General features: G+C 43.0%; 1 protein-coding gene across 1 annotated transcript; it reads right to left on the reverse strand.

Moving 5' to 3' along the window:
- Positions 1 to 91: 91 nt before the first annotated feature.
- cdh27 (cadherin 27) lies at positions 92 to 20,680 on the reverse strand. The gene is made up of 16 exons (XM_033967306.1): positions 20,633 to 20,680; positions 20,383 to 20,505; positions 20,158 to 20,307; positions 19,624 to 19,765; positions 19,390 to 19,556; positions 18,816 to 18,947; positions 8,257 to 8,439; positions 4,979 to 5,292; positions 4,761 to 4,903; positions 4,458 to 4,682; positions 4,141 to 4,362; positions 2,768 to 2,886; positions 2,600 to 2,686; positions 2,314 to 2,364; positions 387 to 467; positions 92 to 295 (listed from the first exon to the last, which is right to left on the reverse strand). The coding sequence occupies exons 1-16, from the start codon at positions 20,678 to 20,680 to the stop codon at positions 92 to 94; spliced, it is 2,391 nt and encodes a 796-aa protein (XP_033823197.1).
- Positions 20,681 to 20,937: the final 257 nt, after the last annotated feature.

Here is a 20,937-nt window from a genome sequence, read left to right on the forward strand (position 1 = left end):
TACACAAAATTGGAGGGGATCGTCACTCGTGCACTCTACATTTGTCCAGAGTGTCTGTTTTACTACTACTCCTAAAAGTTGTGCAGATCCATTAATATTTTGGATGCTTTCTACAAATAGAAGCCAGGCTGTTGAATTCTGGGCTGAGGTTGTGCAGAACATGGTGGAAAGAGTCCGTCTCTGGGATGGAAATGTTGTCCAGGTCTGGAGGGGTGTCCTCGTGTCCCTCGTCTGTGTAAAAATGAGGCTCATAGTCCAGCAGCTCGTCCTCTGTCTCGTGGAGCAAAGTTAACCTCTGTGGACACAGCGTGGTGATTATTCATGGTGATGATTTATGCTAATTATTCATGCAAGTTGCACTTGAATAATGTGGTTTCTAAACTCACCCGTTGCAGCAGGGCCAGGAAGGCTTCACTGTACACACTTTCTGAGTTTGAGCTGTGCCTGAAATATGTTTCTCTGGGCACCTGTGCAATAAACATTTAAATTTACTCTTCTGTCAGCAAAAAATAAAATCTTGGTTCATTTTTGTCCATGTGACACACTTAAAAAATGTTAAATATACTTGTTTACAAACTGGTTTTCCAAATACTCAGTTCATTTATTCATCTTGTGTCCTACATATGTGTATAAATCTATGAAAGGAGGGACTACTTCTGTTTAATTTCTGTTTTCTCTGGGGGTTTAGTTTGTATCCATGACACAATATTAATACTTATATTTTAGTCTAGTGCTGCTTTTCTTTGGGGACACTCCAGGAGAAATATTTACAGTTTAGCTGTTGTTTTTCATTTCTTTATCTGGCCCTAGTCCTAAAACTTTACCCTTAAATGTCTTTGAGATACTTTTCCTCTATTTGCAGTCAATTTTTTATAAAGTACTTTTCATAAATAACCTACAGACAAAGTCATTCTGAGCCTGTTGCCTACATCCACTCAATCCACTCACAGAGACATGTTAAATTCTCGTGCTTTTAGGGACAAAATAAACTTCTTTCCTTGTTTCCTTCTCCTCGATCTTCCATTTTTTACCTGTCACTCAAATGAGCTCGATTAAGTCCTGTCCCAAAGCTGAGAGAAGGCAAGGAAAGGAAACCACAGAGGAAACATAAAAATCCTGAATTTGACATTGAAACGAATTTAGAAAACGATATGTTCACATTTATCAGAAAAGAAAGATGTTGGTCTGACATTGATTTAAAAAGTTTGAGGAAAGTCTGTCACATTGACCCTCAGTGAGTGTCTCCTCCTGCCTCCTCCTCCTCACGCCTGTCCTGTAGAATTGAGAAGAGGAATCGAGGAGAGGAATCGAGGAGAGGAGTGAAGGAGAGAAATTAAGGAGAGGAATCGAGGTAGAAATGAAGGGGAGGAATCAAGGAGAAGAATCAAGGAGAGGAGTAAAGGAGAGAAATAAAGGAGAGGAATAAAGGAGAGGAATCAAGGAGAGAAATTAAGGAGAGGAATCGAGGAGAGGAATGAAGGAGCGGAATTAAGGAGAGGAATCGTGGTAGAAATGAATGGGAGGAATCGAGGAGAGGAGTGAAGGAGAGAAATAAAGGAGAGGAATCAAGGAGAGGAGTGAAGGAGAGGAATCGAGGAGAATGAGGTGAGGGAAGAGAAATGTTGTTGTTCGGCTGGACACTTAAAGCTACAGTGCATTTAAAACGTTTGGAGACACTGGAGTGGACCTGCAGCTCAGGGACGCGCAGGGAGACGGAGCTCCACAATGAAAAGTGATTTTATAATGTGAATAATAACAAGGAGCATTGAAGTCACCTCAGATAAAACGGCACTAAAGTTTGTTCAGTCTGTGCCACATTTTCAGTTATTTGCTGTTGTTTAGACTATTGTCAAAAATGCAAATGATTGGTTTACTTTACTTTCAAAGAATAGTTTGTTTTGTTCTTGTCTGGTTTGTGTCTTATATGAAACGGTGACATTGCTCAGTTTATTGGACAGAATGGTTCAAGCTCACATAGTGTCATTTTGGTGGCATTTTTTTTGGCATCTTTAAATTGCATTTTTATTTTTTATTTTGGACAGTATCTGTGAATTTAGTTTCCTGCTCTTAATTGTGAATACAGTGCTGCTTATTGGTTTTCAATGCTCCTGAAATTAAGTCTGCACTGAGGTGATGTTGTAATGTGTAAGTGGGATGTCACTGAAGCCCGACACTGGTATATAGTTGTTGTTTTTTTTAGAAATGTTGCTCAGTTTTGTGAATGACAATGCTGTTGACAAAAATATCTATGGGTGTTTTAATTTTCACACAACTTCAATCCTTCACTCCTATAAAAATTAAATCTTAGACTACCTGCTGTTTGTAAAGATGCTCTTCCATGCCTTCATCTGAATATTTGATCCACTACAAGAAAAAACAAACACGTATTATATTTACAGAAGGTGTTTGCAGGAATAAAAGTAAAATGCATCTTACCTCATACCCACGGTGGTGAAAATCCTGAGAGAATTGTTCACTATATTCTGTAAAGTGTGTGTTCAGTGTGTTTAAAGTGTTTTGTTTCACGTTCTATGGGGATACAAAAAGAACCAAGTTTAGTTTTTGAAATAAACCACATATTTGACAGTTATTTTTGTACCATATTTGTTGAAATAAGATGCTGGGCTCCGTTGTGCAGTTTTGAGGTGTGTTCATCAGTGGATCCAGAGTTCACGTTTAAAGGTACCTGTGCAAAAAGATGATTAAACTGTATTTTACTCCATCAACTCCTGGACAACTAAACAAATGTGTAAAGTGTTTGCTGTACCTTGCAGTCTGTCCCTGGACTTTCCATGTGTGAATCCAGCGTTGTTCCCTCTGATACTGGAAACTGAATGTGAGTGAACTGTTTCTTACAGGTGACAAACAGAGTCAGCAACAGTCCAGCTGCAAAAACACAAAAAAGTTAACCAAAGTGTCAGGATCAAGGGGCTAAATGAACACTATGATGGTGCTCAATGTGGCATTACGTACTGTGATCTAACCTCAAACAGTGTAAACTAAAGCAGGACTCTGTAGTTCTCTGCTCAGTTCCTTTTTATATATATTTTAGATGGACCGCTGCTTCTGTTTTAAATGTTTTATAAAGACATTTTCAAGGCTACATTGTTCAAACCACTGCTTGTGCTAAATTATACACTGCCTGGTAAAAAAAAAAAGTCGCCACACTCTAATATTTGGTTGTTTGCCTTTAGTTTTGATTACAGCACACACTGGATTTCGCTTCTGCAATGTCACAAGATTTATTTCCATCCAGTGTTGCATTAATTTTTCACCTCTTGCATTGATGATGTTAGAGTCTAACCACTGCACAAAGCTTCTCCAGCACATCCCAAAGTGTGAGGATTTGGTTTTTTTTGTGTGTTCTGTGCTGTTTTCCCTCCTCCCTTCTGTGTTTGAGCCTGGAGCTGGGCGGAGACTCTGGCACCACCTCCACACACCTGCTACTGAGGATCCGACACTCTGGGCCAGATCGTCTTGTCGTCTTCCAATATTCTCTTGTCATTTTAAAGTTTTTCATGTGATGCTCCGGTTTATTTGTTCGTGTATCCACTTCGATCCCACTCCCTGGAACCACTGTGCACCTCCGTCTCCGTCCCAGCTCTCCACGTCTGGTACGAACACCCCAGCCTCTGACCCTGCGACCCATGACCTGCTCCAAGATGACACCGCTCCCACCTGTCTGTGCTCTGTCTGCCTTCAATCACACTCATGTATCTGCAAATAAACTCTCTGTCTCCATCTTTGGTCCCTCCGTCAGTTTTTACGACACAAAGATTCTCAATGGGGTTAAGGTCTGGACTCTGTGGTGGACAATCCATGTGTGAAAATGAAGTCTCATGCTCCTGAACCGCTCTTTCACAATTTGAGCTCGATGAATCCTGGCATTGTCGTCTTGGAATATGCCCAGAAATCCACTGATGGAATAACCTGGTCATTCAGTTTATTCAGGTGTCAGCTGACCTCATTCTACTGAACCTAGACCGGACCAACTACAGGAGCCTCGTACCTTTTTGCCTCGTTAAATCCCGGTGGCGACTTTATTTTTGTTCAGGCAGTATAATTCCCTTTGTACCTGTCGCTACTCCTCCACCTGATGATGTAGCAAACACACAAAACATGAAGTCGTGCGTCTCTTACCAAAGAGCAACAGCAGAGCCAAAAAAACTAGTCCAACGACCCCGGAAGAAGCACCGATGGCGTTTTCTCTACGGATTCGACAGTTTGGTGCGAGAGAGCAGTCGCAAACGATCACACTAAGGCTGTAGACACCAAACTGCCCCTGCATGTCCAAGATCTTTACGCTGACAGTGTGTCGACCCACGAACGCTCCCGACTCCGCCACCAGGCCAGCGCTGTAACCTGCACAAAAATAAATTATGACAGCACTAACACCTGTTTCCATTTCATTAATTCTGATTTCCACAATGGACTAATTCATCGGACTCAGCTCTAACCATAAGACGGATTGAGTTTCCATTTGTTTTTTACATCTCCAAGCAGCTCGAACGTAAAAGGTCCTCCAAACGGATTCTCGTCCAAGTCAAAAGCCGTGATGTTGGTCATGGTGACGTCATCCGACACACACACGTCCACAAAGTCCGTCTCCAGCTGTGGGACGTTGTCATTCTGGTCTGCGACGTGAATGTTGACTGTAGCTGTGCCCGTCATCTGTGGATCTCCTTAAACGAACACGATACGCATCATGTTATTGATTTATTCCAGACGTGGTTAAAAATACGGCAAAGTATGAGTTGTACCTTTGTCTACGGCGTGAATAAGCACTGTGTAGATGCCGTTGACCACGTGGGGGGATTCACGATCAAATATTTTAGAGGTTACGATGTCGCCCGTTTTGGGATCGACCTTCACCCACCCGGCGGGATCATCTCCAACTTTGTATCTGCACGAAAAAAAAAAAAAAAACACACTAGACTTTTGTTACTTTTACAGGATTGTGTTGTATCTTCGGACTCACACAAAATCCCTGGAGTGGGTGGAGTCGGGGTCGTGTGCCGTCACCTTCTCCACCCACGTGCCCACAGGTGAGTTCTCCTCCACGATCGCTTCTTTCACTGTGACGAGGAACGCCGGCGGATCATTAACATCTTCAACTTCGACGATGACGTTTACGGTCTGTGAGTGAAAAGATGCCGCTTTTTCACCGCTGACCATGTCCACTGTCCATAAACCAGAGACCGCTTTGTTTTTCACCGTGCAGCGGAAAAATGGAGCCTCGTTCTCCACCAGGATGGTAAGATTTTTTGTGGTCATCTCTTCATAATTGAGTGGCTGAAATGAAAAGAGTTGTTTGTATTACTGAAAAGATGTTTTAGGGCAAAAAATATATACATCTTCAGTGTCAATCTGCATTAGTTTGTTTTTTTAATCACTTTGACACTAAAATCTAAATTTCAGCACAAATTCCAAAGCCACTTCAAGCGTCAACTCAGATCAAAACTACAAAACGCTTTTCACAGAACCTAAAAACACAACAGTCAACTATCTAAACACAGACTGGGATTGTAACGCTCTAGACCAGGGGAGTCCAAACTTTTCTCATTAAGGGCCACATATAAAAACACAAACAAAGCTGAGGGCCAATTGAGGGCCACAGACTGGTCACAAATACAGTGAATACTTCAAATCTGTGTGTTTATTACAAGTTAGACTGAACCATTAGACCTTTATTCACACTTACATCCTCAATACAACATATTCAATATTTGATATGGGTTTGTAAAAAGTAGATTTTCAGGGATGTAGAGTAAAAAGTACAGTTTAAGGCAGGAGTCACCATCACTGTGCTCGCGGGTGCCATGTCCCCCTGAGCCCCACATGAGTCGTCCTCAGACCTGGTCTAAAAAAGCACAACTCAATGAGCTGAATCTAAAATATAATTTTATTCTGTTGCTATTTTTTTAATCACCCATGCATTTATACAGCTTTAAAAATGACAATATCTTAAACATATGTTCATTGTAGTGAAGTTTAGATAAGTTAAGGTGAACTCTGACCTGCTCAGGTCAAAGGTCAGTATTGTGCACGTGACAAAACCAGTGCTCCGCCTCGAGTGCTGTGGAGGTGCACTGAATGTAGTTTATAACTCCAAAAACATGACAGAAAAAAGAGAGAGAGAGAGAGAGAGAGATCACTTTCACACTTTCACAACGATTTAAGACTAAAATAAAACTGTGTGCGACGGTAAAAGCACAAAGTGGAGAGACACTGCACCACCCACAAAGCTCCACGCGAACTACCCACGAGCGCCACGCAAACTACCGCACTATAGACAGAAAGGCTCGTGAGCTAAAGACTTTTTTCAAGACACCGGTGAAAAAAATCACATAAAGCAGCCGAGATTTATTTAAAAATATGTATGTTGATTTTTCTTTAACATTACATAATTGACAACTTTTTGAAACATTGTGCAATTTATATTATTTATGTTTTGTTAAAAAGGTTTGTCAGTGGACAGTGAAAATGGGACACTTTTCCTCTGAGATGTAGTGATGTGTGTCATCTGGAAATTCAACAATCACTAAGATTAGTAAAGTTAAAATGCTGAATATTGAGATCTATCATTAACATGATCTGTGTCTTCATACAGATTATTATCATTTATCATTAATAATGTACAACTAAAGGCAAACTGAGCAAATGTGTTACTTCAGAAGAGTGGATCTGGTCGCCCTTCGTACGACTCAGTTCCCATGAAGCAGTTCTCAGGTTAAAAAAAGGCTGGTGACCCCAGGTTTAAGGTAAAATGGGCCAATTCACCTGGAAGCGTGAGGGCCAAGAAAAATTGGTCTGAGGGCCGCATTTGGCCCCCGGGCCACAGTTTGGGCATGTCTGCTCCAGTCTAAATACTGCAAAATCTGACCAAAGTCTATTGACAAAAAACACAAAGGACAACACTGAACACACAGGACTCACAATGTGTGTGTGCGTGCGTGTGTGTGTGTGTGGGGGGGGGTCTATGCATGTGTATGTATGTGTATGTGGGTGTGTGTGTGTGTGTGTGGGGGGGGTGTATCTATGCATATGTAGACACTCAGGTCTGCAGATCTTTCACTGTTGGTGGTCCCCAAAATGAGGAGGAAACATCAAGGAGACCGTGCTTTCTCTGTGGCTGGTCCCAAACTATGGAACGCGTTGCCCCTGCACATTAGACAGGCTGAGTCACTTTCTACTTTTAAATCAGTTCTTAAAACGCACTTTTTTTCTTTAGCTTTTCACTGATATGTTGACTTTTATAGTGTACAGTTTGTAGTTATTTATTTGTATGTTTGTCATTTATCCATGTTTTTTTAAAATGTCTGTTGTGTACTGCACTCTGGTCAACTCTGTTGTTTTTAAAGTGCATTAGAAATAAAGTTGGATTGGATGTATGTGTGTGTGTGTGTGTGTGTGTATGTATCATGTAGGTGTGTGTGTGTGTGGGGGGGGGGGGGTGCGGGGGTGTGTGTGTGGGTGTGTGGGGGGGGTGTGGGGGGGGGGGGTGTGAACAGACAATAAAGAGACACAGAAGCACAACAAACCACAGTATAAAGAGAAAACCTGTGTTAACCAGGTTTTCATTCAGACACTTTTAGGTCAGAGGTCACACTGTTTAAACTCTGTTAAAAAACACAAATTTAAACTTGTGCTTTTTTGTTTCCTAAATGATTGTGTAATATTTTCCACACATTTACATTATGACAAATATTCTGAATTATTTTGTGTTTTGCAAAGTGTGAAAGATTTGTGATAGACAGAGATAGAATGATAGAACGATAGATAGAACAATAGATAGAACAATAAATAGAATAATAAATAGAATAATAGGTAGATAGATAAATAGCTACACAGATAGAATGATAGAACGATAGAACAATAAATAGACAGATAGAATGATAGATAGATCTATAGATAGATAGATAGATAGAACTATAAATAGAATAACAGAACAATAAAATATTACAACGATTGATGAATCGATATAGTAATAACTGAGTGATTATTTATCAGTGCAGTAATGCAGTGCCCCCCCTCCCTCCCTCCCTCCCTCCCTCTCTCTCTCTCTCCGTTTGTGTTTCTTTCCCATAAAAATACCCTTTGTTTCCGTATCGTGCCAAGACTCATAGACGCAGGTAATGATATAGCAGGCATTGCAGTATGTGGGAGGAGCTGTAATGTCAGGCATGTACACCCCCCACACACACACACCCCCACACACTCTCACACACACACACACACACACACACACATACTTACAGTCAGCACCGTGAGAATGCCGTCGTTCGTCTCTGGGTCTGTCTCGATGTTAAAGTGCTGGGCGTCCTCTCCTGTGATGGTGTATTTGACCCTCCACGCAGGACTGTCCCGTGTGTCCTTGTCCGTCACATGGATCCTCAGAGGGGACGTCCCAGTCTCTCCTTCCTTTACTTTACCACTTCCCTATAATGTTAAGAGTTAAATTATTAAATTATAGGAAAAATAAACGATGCAGAACACACCCTGCTGAGGATTAATTGCACTGCATTATTTTTCTTTCTGACAGATGTACAGACATGAAACATATAATTATAGTAAACCGTTAGTGAGGTAATAATTCAATATATATATTTTATAGTCAAAAGTAAGAGTTCTCACTGAATCACCTTCAAAACACTTGATCAATCACCAAAACAAATCCACATTAAGACTGATCTGACTCAATAAACAAACGTTTTATTTTAACAACAATGGACCTAGAGATGGCACTTTTTGGAGTGGAGTTACTGTAAATGTAAAGAAAATGTATGTAAAAATGTAAAGAACATCTTGATTTGCTGCTGCGAGGCAATAGGTACAGTGTCCTTCTACCAGGATTTCTCAGCGGCCATGGCGAAGAAGAGACAGGAGTCCGCTGATGCACGGAGAGCGCTCCGAGACGCGGGGGTCAGATATTCCTTTTTGTATCCAGCTACTGTCAAGATATTCAACCCCGATGGCTCCAGTCTCTCCCTCAAGACCACAAAGGAGATGAAGGACTACGTGATGAATCTGCCAGGTACCAAATAAATGGAGGTGCAACGACTCATACTTATAACGCAAATCGATTCCTGAGGGTTATTACTGTAGCATTAGTTGATTATTAACAAGCCACTATGTGTATGCTTGATTTTATCCGGTGCGGGGTGTTTTAGAATTCCCCTTATAGCTGTACTTTGGAGTAGGGTACACCTAGATCGTTGCTTTTGGTTTTTGTTTTGTTTTATTTGTATTTGTTATTTTAATATTCTTTTTTTTTTTTTTTTTTTTTTTTTTTATCTCATCTCTTATAAGAGGGTTGTTTGGTCCAGGCCTAGTGTTGAGGTTTTGCCTGGTACTAGTTCTGTAGAGTTTAGGTTTGGGGTTGCAGGCTGGTTTATTGCATATTTGGCAAGTTAAAAAATACAGGAAAAAAAACAAAAACAATATTTACATAAATTATATTTAATATGTCACTAAAGATAAGCACTTGGAATGTAAAGGGGTCCAATAATGTAGCTAAGAAAAAGTCCATTCTGAATACCTTGAAAAAAGATTCAGTCCAAATTGCTTTCCTGCAAGAAACTCATCTTACTGATGATGAGCATAGGAAGTACTGCAGAGAATGGGTGGGTCAAGTTTTCTATTCGTCTTACTCTACAAATAAAAGAGGTGCCTTAACCTTAATACATAAGAACCTCCCATTTACTGCTATAGTTACCCATAAGGACAAAGAAGGAAGGTATATTTTTGTAAAAGGTGTGTTATATGGGGAAAATGTTCTTCTTGGTAATGTTTATGCCCCAAACATACAGGATGAGGAGTTCTATACAGTGTTACTTGGGCAATTGATGGACATGGAATGTGATGATGTAATACTGGCAGGGGACTTTAACTGTGTGTTGTCCCCAGAGTTGGACAGACTTCCTCCACAATCTACTCTAACTAGAAATTCTAAAGCACTTTTGCAAATTCTTAATGAAGTAGATCTCGTTGATATTTGGCAGCATCATAATCCACTCCTGAAACATTTTACTTTCCATTCATATCCTCATCTGTTGGCATCCCGAATAGATTATATTTTCCTATCAAAATGTATATGCCAACTTGTCGAACAGGTAGCTATAGGCCCTATGGGTCTCTCTGATCATGCCCCTGTATTCCTCAGTATGCAGCCCTTGCGGGTTATCGAGCGATCTGTGTCTTGGAGAATGAATACACTGCTCTTTTTACATGATACATTTGAGAAATTCATAACAGAGCAAACAACATTGTTTCTAGAGTGCAACGATAATGAAGGGATTGACTCAAGAACCTTGTGGGACTGCTATAAGGCTTATATGAGAGGTATGATTCTCTCGTTTACAGCTAATAAGAAAAAAGAAAGTTTAGCAAGACAACTGGAACTGGAAAACACCTTAAAACAACTAGAGAAACACTATTATGAAACACAGTCATCTGAAACACTAACTGAGCTCAAAGTGATTAGAACAACTTTGACTAACTTAATAACACGTAAAGCTGAAAAAGATATTCAGTTTGCCAAACATAGGATGTATGAATCAGCTAATAAGCCCAACCGTTTTCTAGCTCGTATTGCAAGAAATGCTCCTTCAAATACTTTTATAACAGCAATTATGGACTCTAATAACGTGAGATGTGTAGGAAACAGAGAGATTAACACAAGCTTCAGAGATTTTTACGTAAAATTGTATAATTCTGAGAGTGATACTTCAAGGCTTAAATCAGTTTTTTTTTCTGGATAACCTGGAATTTCCCAAGCTATCTGATAGGCAGCTTATTACTTAGAGTTTATAATAAATCTTTTGAAGAAGCCAGGCTCCCTAAATCTATGTATCAGGCTAACATTACACTTATACCTAAAAAGAGTAAAAATGTAGAATTATGTTCATCATACAGACCCATCAGCCTTCTTGGCATTGATAATAAAATACTTTCAAAAATTCTTGCTCTCAGGTTGGAGAAAGTAATGTGCTCATTAGTGGAAGCTGATCAAACAGGTTTCATTAAGGACCGAAACTCTTACTATAATACGAGGCGCCTGTACAATATTATTCACTTTCTCAACTGTAATAAAATGCCTGGTGCGGTAGTTTCTATGGATGCCGAAAAGGCGTTTGATAGAATTGAATGGGAGTATGTCTTTGAAATAATGGGAAGATTCGGCTTTGGACCAAATTTTGTGAATTGGATCAAATTACTATACAAAGCACCAGTGGCCTCTGTTTTTACTAATGGCCTGCTGTCCTCTCCTTTTGAACTGGGCAGGGGTACAGCTCAGGGCAGCCCCTTGTCACCATTACTGTTCGCTTTGGCCATTGAACCCCTGGCTATGGCCCAGTGACGTGCGGTGAGGTTCATGGTTGGTGAGGCACTGACTCCTTTAGTGTCAGATTTACAAATATATAAACCAAAAAGGGTCGCTTATTGAATTGGCTGCTGGGTATTTCATATCTCATCAGCATTCTTCACAAAACACGCACGCACACACACGGTACATATTACAGATATGTAAAGGTAAAAAAACGTGCATTTGCTCTACACCCTCCCTGTGTTGTAGTGATGCTCGGGTCAGGATATTTTCAACCCGCGGGGCCCCGCATGTACGGCAAAATATTACCCGCCCCGCACGGCTGCCTATATTTTTCGAACCCGCCTCGACACGATGCACAGAAATAATATTCATAATAAGCAGCATTATTTCAACCTGCATTTCGTGGGAAAAAAACTGATCAGCCCCAACCTGAACCGAGATCAAATGAGAATTGAGAATTTCAACATAAATGAGACGTATAGAGTGGTGTACAAAACCACAGACGTCAATCACAGACACCATCCGTATCCGTAGTCTCGTCTACCTCTACAGCAACAAATGGGGCAGCATTAATCTCCCTTTTTATATCATTTCTTATCACATCACCGATTGCTTCAATTAAATCGTTCTGTATTCTATTTGACAAGCCAGAAAAGACAGCGGATGAGTCCAAATGTCTAGCTAACCTCTCATCCTTCTCAGCAAAAGCATGTAAAAGTTCTACATAATTGCCACGATTAGAAGAGCCTGCCCTCTCGTCATTACCACGAAATGCCAACCCCTGTTTAGCTAAAAAGCAGGTCGCATTAATGAGGTCTTTCAAAATCTGCCGGTTTTCCTTTACCTTGGCATTGTGGATGCTAACGTTGAGCCTCCGCTGTTCGTTTAAAGCCAAATCGATCCTTGAGTTTCCAAAAGTTTTTAAAGCAATTTGGCTTTGGATGTGAGTGGTCGATCTCTCATGTTTGCTGAGGCTTCGTGGTAAATTTTTCATGTCACAATATCCCGTGTTAGTCCAGACATTGTCACAAATTGAGAACAGAAGGCAGGGGAAGCAGTAAAGACGTTTTTTCGAAGGACAGCCACACAGCCACTCTTTTCGGGTGTACCACTCCGTTTGAAAAGAGCGCGTTATCTTCTGTCCCGAAGTTTGAAGCAAACCTTTTAGCTCCGGTGTTGGTCTACCCGTGTTAATTTTGAGTTTTGAGAAATTTTTAAGCTTCGATATATAATCCTCTTCCATTTTGGCAGTCCGGCGTAGCTAGCAAAATATAAAACGGATTGCACTTGACTCGCCTGGGCCTGGCGCCTCTGCGTAGAAGAACAGCACACGTACCCGTTGGCTCACGTACGCCCGCTTCAGTGCGGCAGAGAACTATCTGCCTCACCCTGCGACTTTTCACTGCGGTTTTATTTTCCATCAGCAAAACCAAATATGTCACTAACAAACATTAAACTTTAATGGTTAATAAAGACATTAGCCAGAGTGGAAAATCAGGTCAAATAAACGTATCTGCAAACATTATATTGGAAACATGCAGATATATGGCAAGCAGCACGGGCCAATTGCATGTATCAACCCAGTTTGTAATGGATGGCGCATTCAGAGGTGAGGCTTGACTCATTGCTGCCGCACCTCTCGTTTCATCCCTGTATTTAAACAGGTAATAGGGAAATTCGGCGATTTTGACAATAAAAAATGTTCGAAATGAGTTGTACATAAAAATCAGTGGACAAATATTAATATAAATTTGATGTTATAATTATTTATTTTTTTTACTTGTCATGATGACAGGTGAGGCTCTGCCTCCCCTGCCTCCCCTGACCGCACGTCCCTGCTATGGCCATTAGACAAAATCCAAATCTTCTTGGGGTCACAGTTGGGGATAAAGAACATAAAATAATGTTGTATGCAGATGACATCCTTCTGACATTGACTGATCCTTCTAAATCTCTACCAGTTCTGATTAGCTGTGTCGAAGAGTTTGGCCTTATATCCGGATACAAAGTGAACCTTGATAAATCTGTTATTATGACTCTGGCAGATTCAGGAAATGTTGAGCCTAAATATGTTAAGCCCTTTCGCTGGGAGCCATCAGGTTTTATATACGTGGGAGTTAAGATTACACCAACATTGAGTCTTTTATACAAAGAAAACATTAATGGAATGATTGTGGGTCTTCGTGAGATGTTGACAAGATGGAAGGCTCTACCAATCTCATTCCTGGAATGAATTAATCTTATAAAAATGATTATCCTACCCAAAATATTGTACCCTACTAGTATGCTCTTTGTGATTTTAAAGTCTGAAGATATAAAAGTAATTAACAAAGCAATGGTGGATTTTATTTGGGCAGGAAGGAAACCAAAACTCAAGTTAGAGACACTTCAGTTGCCCAAAGAACAAGGAGGATGGGGCCTACCTAATGTAGAATATTATGTCCTTTCAATGCAAGCTAGGATTATTTCTGCCTGGATACATGAAAATGCAGACCTGCGATGGTTGAATAATGAGGTAGTTTTGTGCAAACCATCATCACCTGTCAACTTGTTGGGGAGCAAACTAAACAGTGTAACAGATACAGTTAAAGATATTCCTCTACTCTATAATGTCCTATGGGCGTGGGGAAGACTAAGAAAACTTTAAAAGTAACCAGCCATTCCACATTTTATCGACTTTGATAAATAATCTGGACCTTTGCCACAAACTATAGGAAGAAGTTTTACAGGATGGCACATTGCTGGGATTTGTGAACAATATACAAATATATATACATATATACAGTATGTTCTGTTTCCCGCGAGACGGTGTCATTTCTTACTCTCAGACATAATGTTACATTTTGGCCAAGGCCACATTTCTCATTTCTTCACAATAGCTTCTTTGATACAGAACGAGTGACACCCACCCTGAGATGATTAAAAACACTGATGTAATCGCAAATTGTCAGACTCTGCATTTGATGTTACATGGACTTTGCATCTGATTCTGCTGTACGCTGCCTTTAACCCGACTGTAAAATAAAAATCTACAGAACGATTCCCGAGCCTCTGCGCCTGTTCTTCTGACAACAGAACAGAAACCGACAGATTCATAGGTTTTTTATCCCTTTACAAGGGGAGAATTCAAATCTTTTGAATTTCTGAAATCTCAATATTCTTTACCAAATAAAGATTTCTATAAATATTTGCATGAAGAAGAAAAGAACAGGCCTTTCCCCACGGGGCCCGGTCGGGCCCAGCCCGAAGGAACGACGTGGGGCCGTCCTCCCGTGGACCCACCACCTGCGGGAGGAGCCATGCGGGGTGGGTGCAGAGAGATCCGGGCGGCAGTCGAAGGCGGGGACCTTGACAACCGGATCTCTGGACATGGAGACTAGCTCTGGGGACGTGGAATGTCACCTTGCTGGGGGGGAAGGAGCCTGAGCTTGTGCGGGAGGTTGAGCGTTACCGACTGGATCGGCCTCACCTCCACGCACAGCTTGGGCTCTGGAACCCAACTTCTTGAGAGGGGTTGGACTCTCCATTTCTCTGGCGTTGCCCGCGGGGAGCGGTGGCGAGCTGGTGTGGGCTTGCTCATTGCCCCACAGCTCAGCCGCTGCGTGTTGGGGTTCACTCTGGTGAACGAGAGGGTCGCGTCCCTGCGCCTTCGGGTCGGGGACAGGTCTCTCACTGTTGTGTCGGCCTACGGGCCAAACAGCAGTGCAGAGTACCCGGCCTTCTTGGAGTCCCTGGGAGGGGTACTAGACAGTGCACCAACCGGGGACTTCGTTGTTCTCCTGGGGGACTTCAACGCCCATGTGGGTAACGACAGTGACACTTGGAGGGGCGTGATTGGGAGGAACGGCCTCCCCGATCTGAACCCGAGCGGTGTTTTGTTATTGGACTTCTGTGCTAGTCACAGCTTGTCCATAACAAACACCATGTTCGAGCACAAGGGTGTCCATCGGTGCACGTGGCACCAGGACACTCTAGGTCGGAGGTCGATGATCGACTTTGTTGTCGTGTCATCTGACCTCCGACCGCGTGTCTTGGACACTCGGGTGAAGAGAGGGGCTGAGCTGTCAACTGATCACCACCTGGTGGTGAGTTGGATCCGCTGGCGGAGGAGGAAGCCGGACAGACCTGGCAGGCCCAAGCGCATTGTGAGGGTCTGCTGGGAACGTCTGGCGGAGCCCTCTGTCAGGGGGGTCTTCAACTCCCACCTCCGGGAGAGCTTCTCCCTGATCCCGGGGGAGGTTGGAGACATGGACTCCGAGTGGGCCATGTTCTCCACCTCTATTGTCGATGCGGCTGCTCGTAGCTGTGGTCGTAAGGTCTGTGGTGCTTGTCACGGCGGCAATCCCCCAACCCGGTGGTGGACACCGGAAGTAAGGGATGCCGTCAAGCTGAAGAAGGAGTCCTATCGAGCCTTGTTGGCTCGTGGGACTCCTGAGGCAGCTGATGAGTACCGGCGGGCCAAGCGTGCCGCGGCTCGGGCAGTCACAGAGGCAAAAACTCGGGGTTGGGAGGAGTTCGGGGAGGCCATGGAGAAGGACTGTCGGACGGCCTCAAAGAGATTCTGGCAAACCGTCCGACACCTCAGGAGGGGGAAGCAGTGCTTCACCAACACTGTTTACAGTGCGGGTGGAGAGCTGCTGACCTCGACTGGGGATGTTGTCGGGCGGTGGAAGGAATACTTTGAGGATCTCCTCAATCCCACTGTCACGTCTTCCGAGGAGGAAGCAGAAACTGGGGACCCAGAGGCGGACTCGTCCATCACCCTGGCTGAAGTCACTGAGGTGGTTGGCAAGCTCCTCGGTGGCAAGGCTCCGGGGGTGGACGAGATCCGTCCTGAGTACCTCAAGTCTCTGGATGTTGTGGGGCTGTCTTGGCTGACACGTCTCTGCAACATCGCCTGGCGGTCGGGGACAGTACCTGTGGAATGGCAGACCGGGGTGGTGGTCCCTCTGTATAAGAAGGGGGACCGGAGGGTGTGTTCCAATTACAGGGAAATCACACTCCTCAGCCTTCCCGGTAAGGTCTATTCCAGGGTACTGGAGAGGAGAATTCGACCGATAGTCGAACCTCGGATTCAGGAGGAGCAGTGTGGTTTTCGTCCTGGTCGTGGAACACTGGACCAGCTCTATACTCTCCATCGGGTCCTCGAGGGCTCATGGGAGTATGCCCAACCAGTCCACATGTGTTTTGTGGATCTGGAGAAGGCATTCGACTGTGTCCCTCGTGGTGTCCTTTGGGGGGTGCTCTGGGAGTATGGGGTCCGGGGCCCTTTGCTAAGGGCTGTCCGGTCCCTGTATGACCGGAGCAGGAGCTGTGTTCGCATTGCCGGCAGTAAGTCAGACCTGTTCCCGGTGCATGTTGGACTCCGCCAGGGCTGCCCTTTGTCACCGGTTCTGTTCATTATATTTATGGACAGAATTTCTAGGCGCAGCCAGGGGCCGGAGGGGGCCTGGTTTGGGAACCATAGGATTTAATCTCTGCTGTTTGCAGATGATGTTGTCCTGATGGCTTCTTCGAGCCAGGACCTGCAGCAGGCACTGGGGCGGTTTGCAGCCGAGGAGCGGCTGGGATGAGAATCGGCTCCTCCAAATCCGAGGCCATGGTTCTCGACCGGAAAAAGGTGGTTTGCTCTCTCCGGGTGGGTGGTGAGTCTCTGCCCCAAGTGGAGGAGTTCAAGTATCTCGGGGTCTTGTTCACGAGTGAGGGAAGGATGGAGCGGGAGATTGACAGGCGGATCGGTGCAGCATCTGCAGTGATGCGGTCGCTGTATCGGTCCGTTGTGGTAAAGAAGGAGCTGAGCCGGAAGGCGAAGCGCTCGATTTACCGGTCAATCTACGTTCCTACCCTCACCTATGGTCATGAGCTCTGGGTAATGACCGAAAGGACAAGATCGCGGATACAAGCGGCTGAAATGGGCTTCCTCCGCAGAGTGGCTGGGCGCACCCTTAGGGATAGGGTGAGGAGCTTGGTCACACGGGAGGAGCTCGGAGTAGAGCCGCTGCTCCTACACGTTGAGAGGAGCCAGCTGAGGTGGCTCGGGCATCTGCTCAGGATGCCTCCTGGACGCCTCCCTAGGGAGGTGTTCTGGGCATGTCCCACCGGGAGGAGGCCCCGGGGAAGACCCAGGACACGCTGGAGGGACTATGTCTCTCGGCTGGCCTGGGAACGCCTTGGGGTCCCACCGGAGGAGCTGGAGGACGTGTCCGGGGTGAGGGAAGTCTGGGAGTCCCTGCTTAGACTGCTGCCCCCGCGACCCGGCCCCGGATAAGCGGAAGAAAATGGATGGATGAATGGATAAATATTTGCAATTAAGGCATTATGTACAGCAAAAGGCTAAATCTCTTAAGCTTACACCAGAGTTGTATCATCTGGAGGTATTTCTCATTAATAATAAAGAGCATAAGCATTTTATATCTACGTTTTATTTGGAAATATATTCCCTCAGTCTGGATAAATTGGCATGGTTAAGAAAATCTTGGGGAATTTTGCTTAAACGTGAAATTGATTCACAGCAATGGGACAAAATCCTAACCTTGCCATCTAAAATCTCCATTTGTAATAGGTTTAAAGAACTGCAGTACAATATTCTGCATAATGTATATATTTCTCCAAATATTTATAGTAAGTACAATGTGGGTACATCGCCAAATGTACCCACAAAGTGTAAAATTCATGTGGGCACGAGGTACCACTGTTTATGGGAATGTGCTTACATCCAAACATTTTGGAATGAAGTCTGTGCCAATATTAGTAAAGCTATTAGTCAGCAGGTGGCAGGAAACCCAATGATGTGTTTACTGGGACATATTCCTCCTTCACTCGCACAAAATGAGCATATTGTTCAATCATTCTTAATGATGGCTAGGAAGAGCATTATGGTAAAGTGGGTGGGTGATGATCCTCCCTCTGTTTCCCTGTGGAAATCTCTGATGTCTGACCTCTTGTCTATGATCAAACTTGGATATTATATTGATGGAAATTCTCAGCTCTTCATGGACAGATGGAAGAAGCCACTGGAAGCAATTGGACTTAAGTCTCAAATAGACTCAAATGGACAGCCACTTTGGACTTGAACCACTACACACTTTTATGGATCCTGGATTGGAATATTTTATATAGATGTCTTCTAGACCAGCCTGTAACCTGTGCTGTGTGTTTCATGTTGTATGTAAAAAAAAAAAAAAAAAGTATAAATAAATAATATTTTTAAAAATGTATATATATTTTAGAAACTTTTTAACAGTATTATTGAGTCATTTAAAAGCAAGAGTCAAAATTAAAATTCAGAGAGTCGGAAATAATTGTGAAATGGTGAATCTTCTGTGTATGATAAATGTCTGCGGTGTCGACATGTGGACACGCTCTGAGACACTTTTATGATTTATGAGAGGTTGTAATCTAATATGTTCCGTGTTTAAAGCTCATATTTCCAGCTCTGTTTGATTATGAAGAGGTTTTTTTGCGGATAACGTAGTCTCACTTTTACCGTTTGCCCGGTGATGATCGGCAGGTGGTTGTTTCCATCCTGGACGTTGATGACGACGGTGGTTGAACTGGACAAACTGATCACATCACCGTGGTCCTTGGCCTCCACCAACAATGTAAACTTATCAGCCACCTTCACAAAAATACAGTTTAACAGGCATCAGTCATAGAAAGAATGAAAAGTCTACTCATTTATCATTAAAAGCTGCACTCTGTAACTTTTCCCTGTAGCGTGACAAGCAGGTGATGCCACTACACCACGTTACAAGTCAGATCTAAGGAGCGGTGGCCCAATTTAAAGCAAATACCCATGTTTTTCTAGCATTTTTAAGCAAAGAAATGGCTGTAATTGAATAAATAAAAGATCTGTCACACTGTGGATCATTTCAGTTAAAGCAGCAATACGTTTACAGAGGAAATTTACAGAATGCACCTTTAAATCCACATGTTACAGCAGATTTGTAGCATAGATATTCTTAAGACGTAGTGCACCAGTCAAATTAGACCCACAGGTAAGGCACGTCATATCTTGTTACTAAATAATATGCTTCTGGAAGGCATGAGAAAGCACTCGCCTCGTGGTCCAAACATCCCTTGAAAGAGATTTGTCCCATGTCCTTGTCCATAAAGAACTGTATGTTTTCAGTTTGTGGAGACACAGACTTGAGTTCGTAGTGAAATGTTGAGTTGGGGGAGCCTCTCTTGTCTCGATCATGGGCCAAAACCGTCACTAAGAAAGAACCTGAAACACACGTGGTCATCGTGAAATGGCTCTGCACACGTCGCACACACTAACGCTTGAACTTTACCTTGAGTCGTCTCCTCTCGTGTCGTTATTTCATACAAACTCGTCTGGAAAACAGGTGGATTGTCGTTGATGTCTGTTATCGAGATCTGAATGCCTAGTTTTGTGTCTAAAGACAAGTCAGATTTTTTGGCCTCGAATTTCAACTGTAGAAATAAGAATAAAATAAAAATAATAGTCAGAAATGTAACCAATAATTCAGTATTTATTTATTTATGTATTTACTCTGTTACAGGACTCATTTCTGTATTTTTTGATGCACAATTAATCCAGTTTGAATCAAGCTTGAGCCACATGTCTAATCCTGAATAATATCAAGCATATAATTAATGATTAGACATGACTGAATGTCTTTTTAATCGAGAGGGACGATCCTTTTTCAGTAGAAACATGTCGTTGGGAGCATAATTTGGAGTTTGAAGGAAAATCAGTGCAATTTTGTGTTGAATTGCATTGATTTAAAGTCTTGAACAAAAGCAGATTGATGACAGTTTGCTAATATTTGATTCAACTTTGATTTCAGTTCTTATTTCTTTACCGTCAGCAGATCCTTCTCCTCGTAGTCCACCGGTTTGTGCACAAAGAGGATGCCGCTCTCCTTGTCGATGGAGAGGACCCCTTTAGGCTCCTGGTCCACTCCTTCTCCAGAGAGCTCGAAGTGAACGCGGTAAGCTCGGTCAATGTCGATCTGCAATAAAACCAGGCCTCATCATTTACTTTTAGTCATTCAAGTGTAAAGTAGTGTTATATTATGAGTGCTCACCTGTCCCAGCTCATAGGGGAACGGCCCGGGGTGACCCTCTTCTATGGTGAAAGAGTCTATGATCCACGCTCTTCTGTGACGACTCTGCAGCTGCAAACACGCTGCCCTCGATAGAAGGTAAACCTGTATGAGAATTGCAAGAACCCATTTTCTTTTAACAATGGTGTCTGCTTCTTAATATGCAAATCAGGAGTTTCTGTCTTGGCCCATCCCCAGGCCTGTGTGTGTGTGTGTGTGTGTGTGTGTGTACGTGCATTTGACAGAAGCAGTAAAACTTATAGACTATTAGTTTCAACATGCTTGCGCTCAACTGACCAGTTTTTAAAGAGCTGAAACATGCAGGTTTGACTATGCTGGGACTATACCTCAACACATAAATTACTGTATTTTAAACCAACTAAAATATCACCCACAGCTCAAAATCTGCTGAACAATTTGCATCTTTAACACAATCTTCATCACAGCTTCTTCATCTCAGGGTCAGCAAACACTTTCAGTATATGTTTAAGACCACTAAACTTTGTGATAAATTATGTATTATATGTTGTATTTTCC

The sequence above is a fragment of the Periophthalmus magnuspinnatus genome, chromosome 5 (genome assembly GCF_009829125.3).
Source record: "Periophthalmus magnuspinnatus isolate fPerMag1 chromosome 5, fPerMag1.2.pri, whole genome shotgun sequence".
Classification (NCBI taxonomy): Eukaryota; Metazoa; Chordata; class Actinopteri; order Gobiiformes; family Gobiidae; genus Periophthalmus; species Periophthalmus magnuspinnatus.

What these genes read in the sequence shown, in the direction of transcription:
- cdh27 (XM_033967306.1), bottom strand. Translation starts at nt 20,680, where the DNA reads ATGTTGAAACTAATAGTCTATAAGTTTTACTGCTTCTGTCAAATGCAC. An exon ending in ACGAGAGGAGACGACTCAAG is followed by an intron (nt 19,557 to 19,623) that starts GTAAAGTTCAAG and finishes CGTGTGTTTCAG; the next exon opens with GTTCTTTCTTAGTGACGGTT. An exon ending in AGCATCTTTACAAACAGCAG is followed by an intron (nt 468 to 2,313) that starts GTAGTCTAAGAT and finishes TTTATTGCACAG; the next exon opens with GTGCCCAGAGAAACATATTT.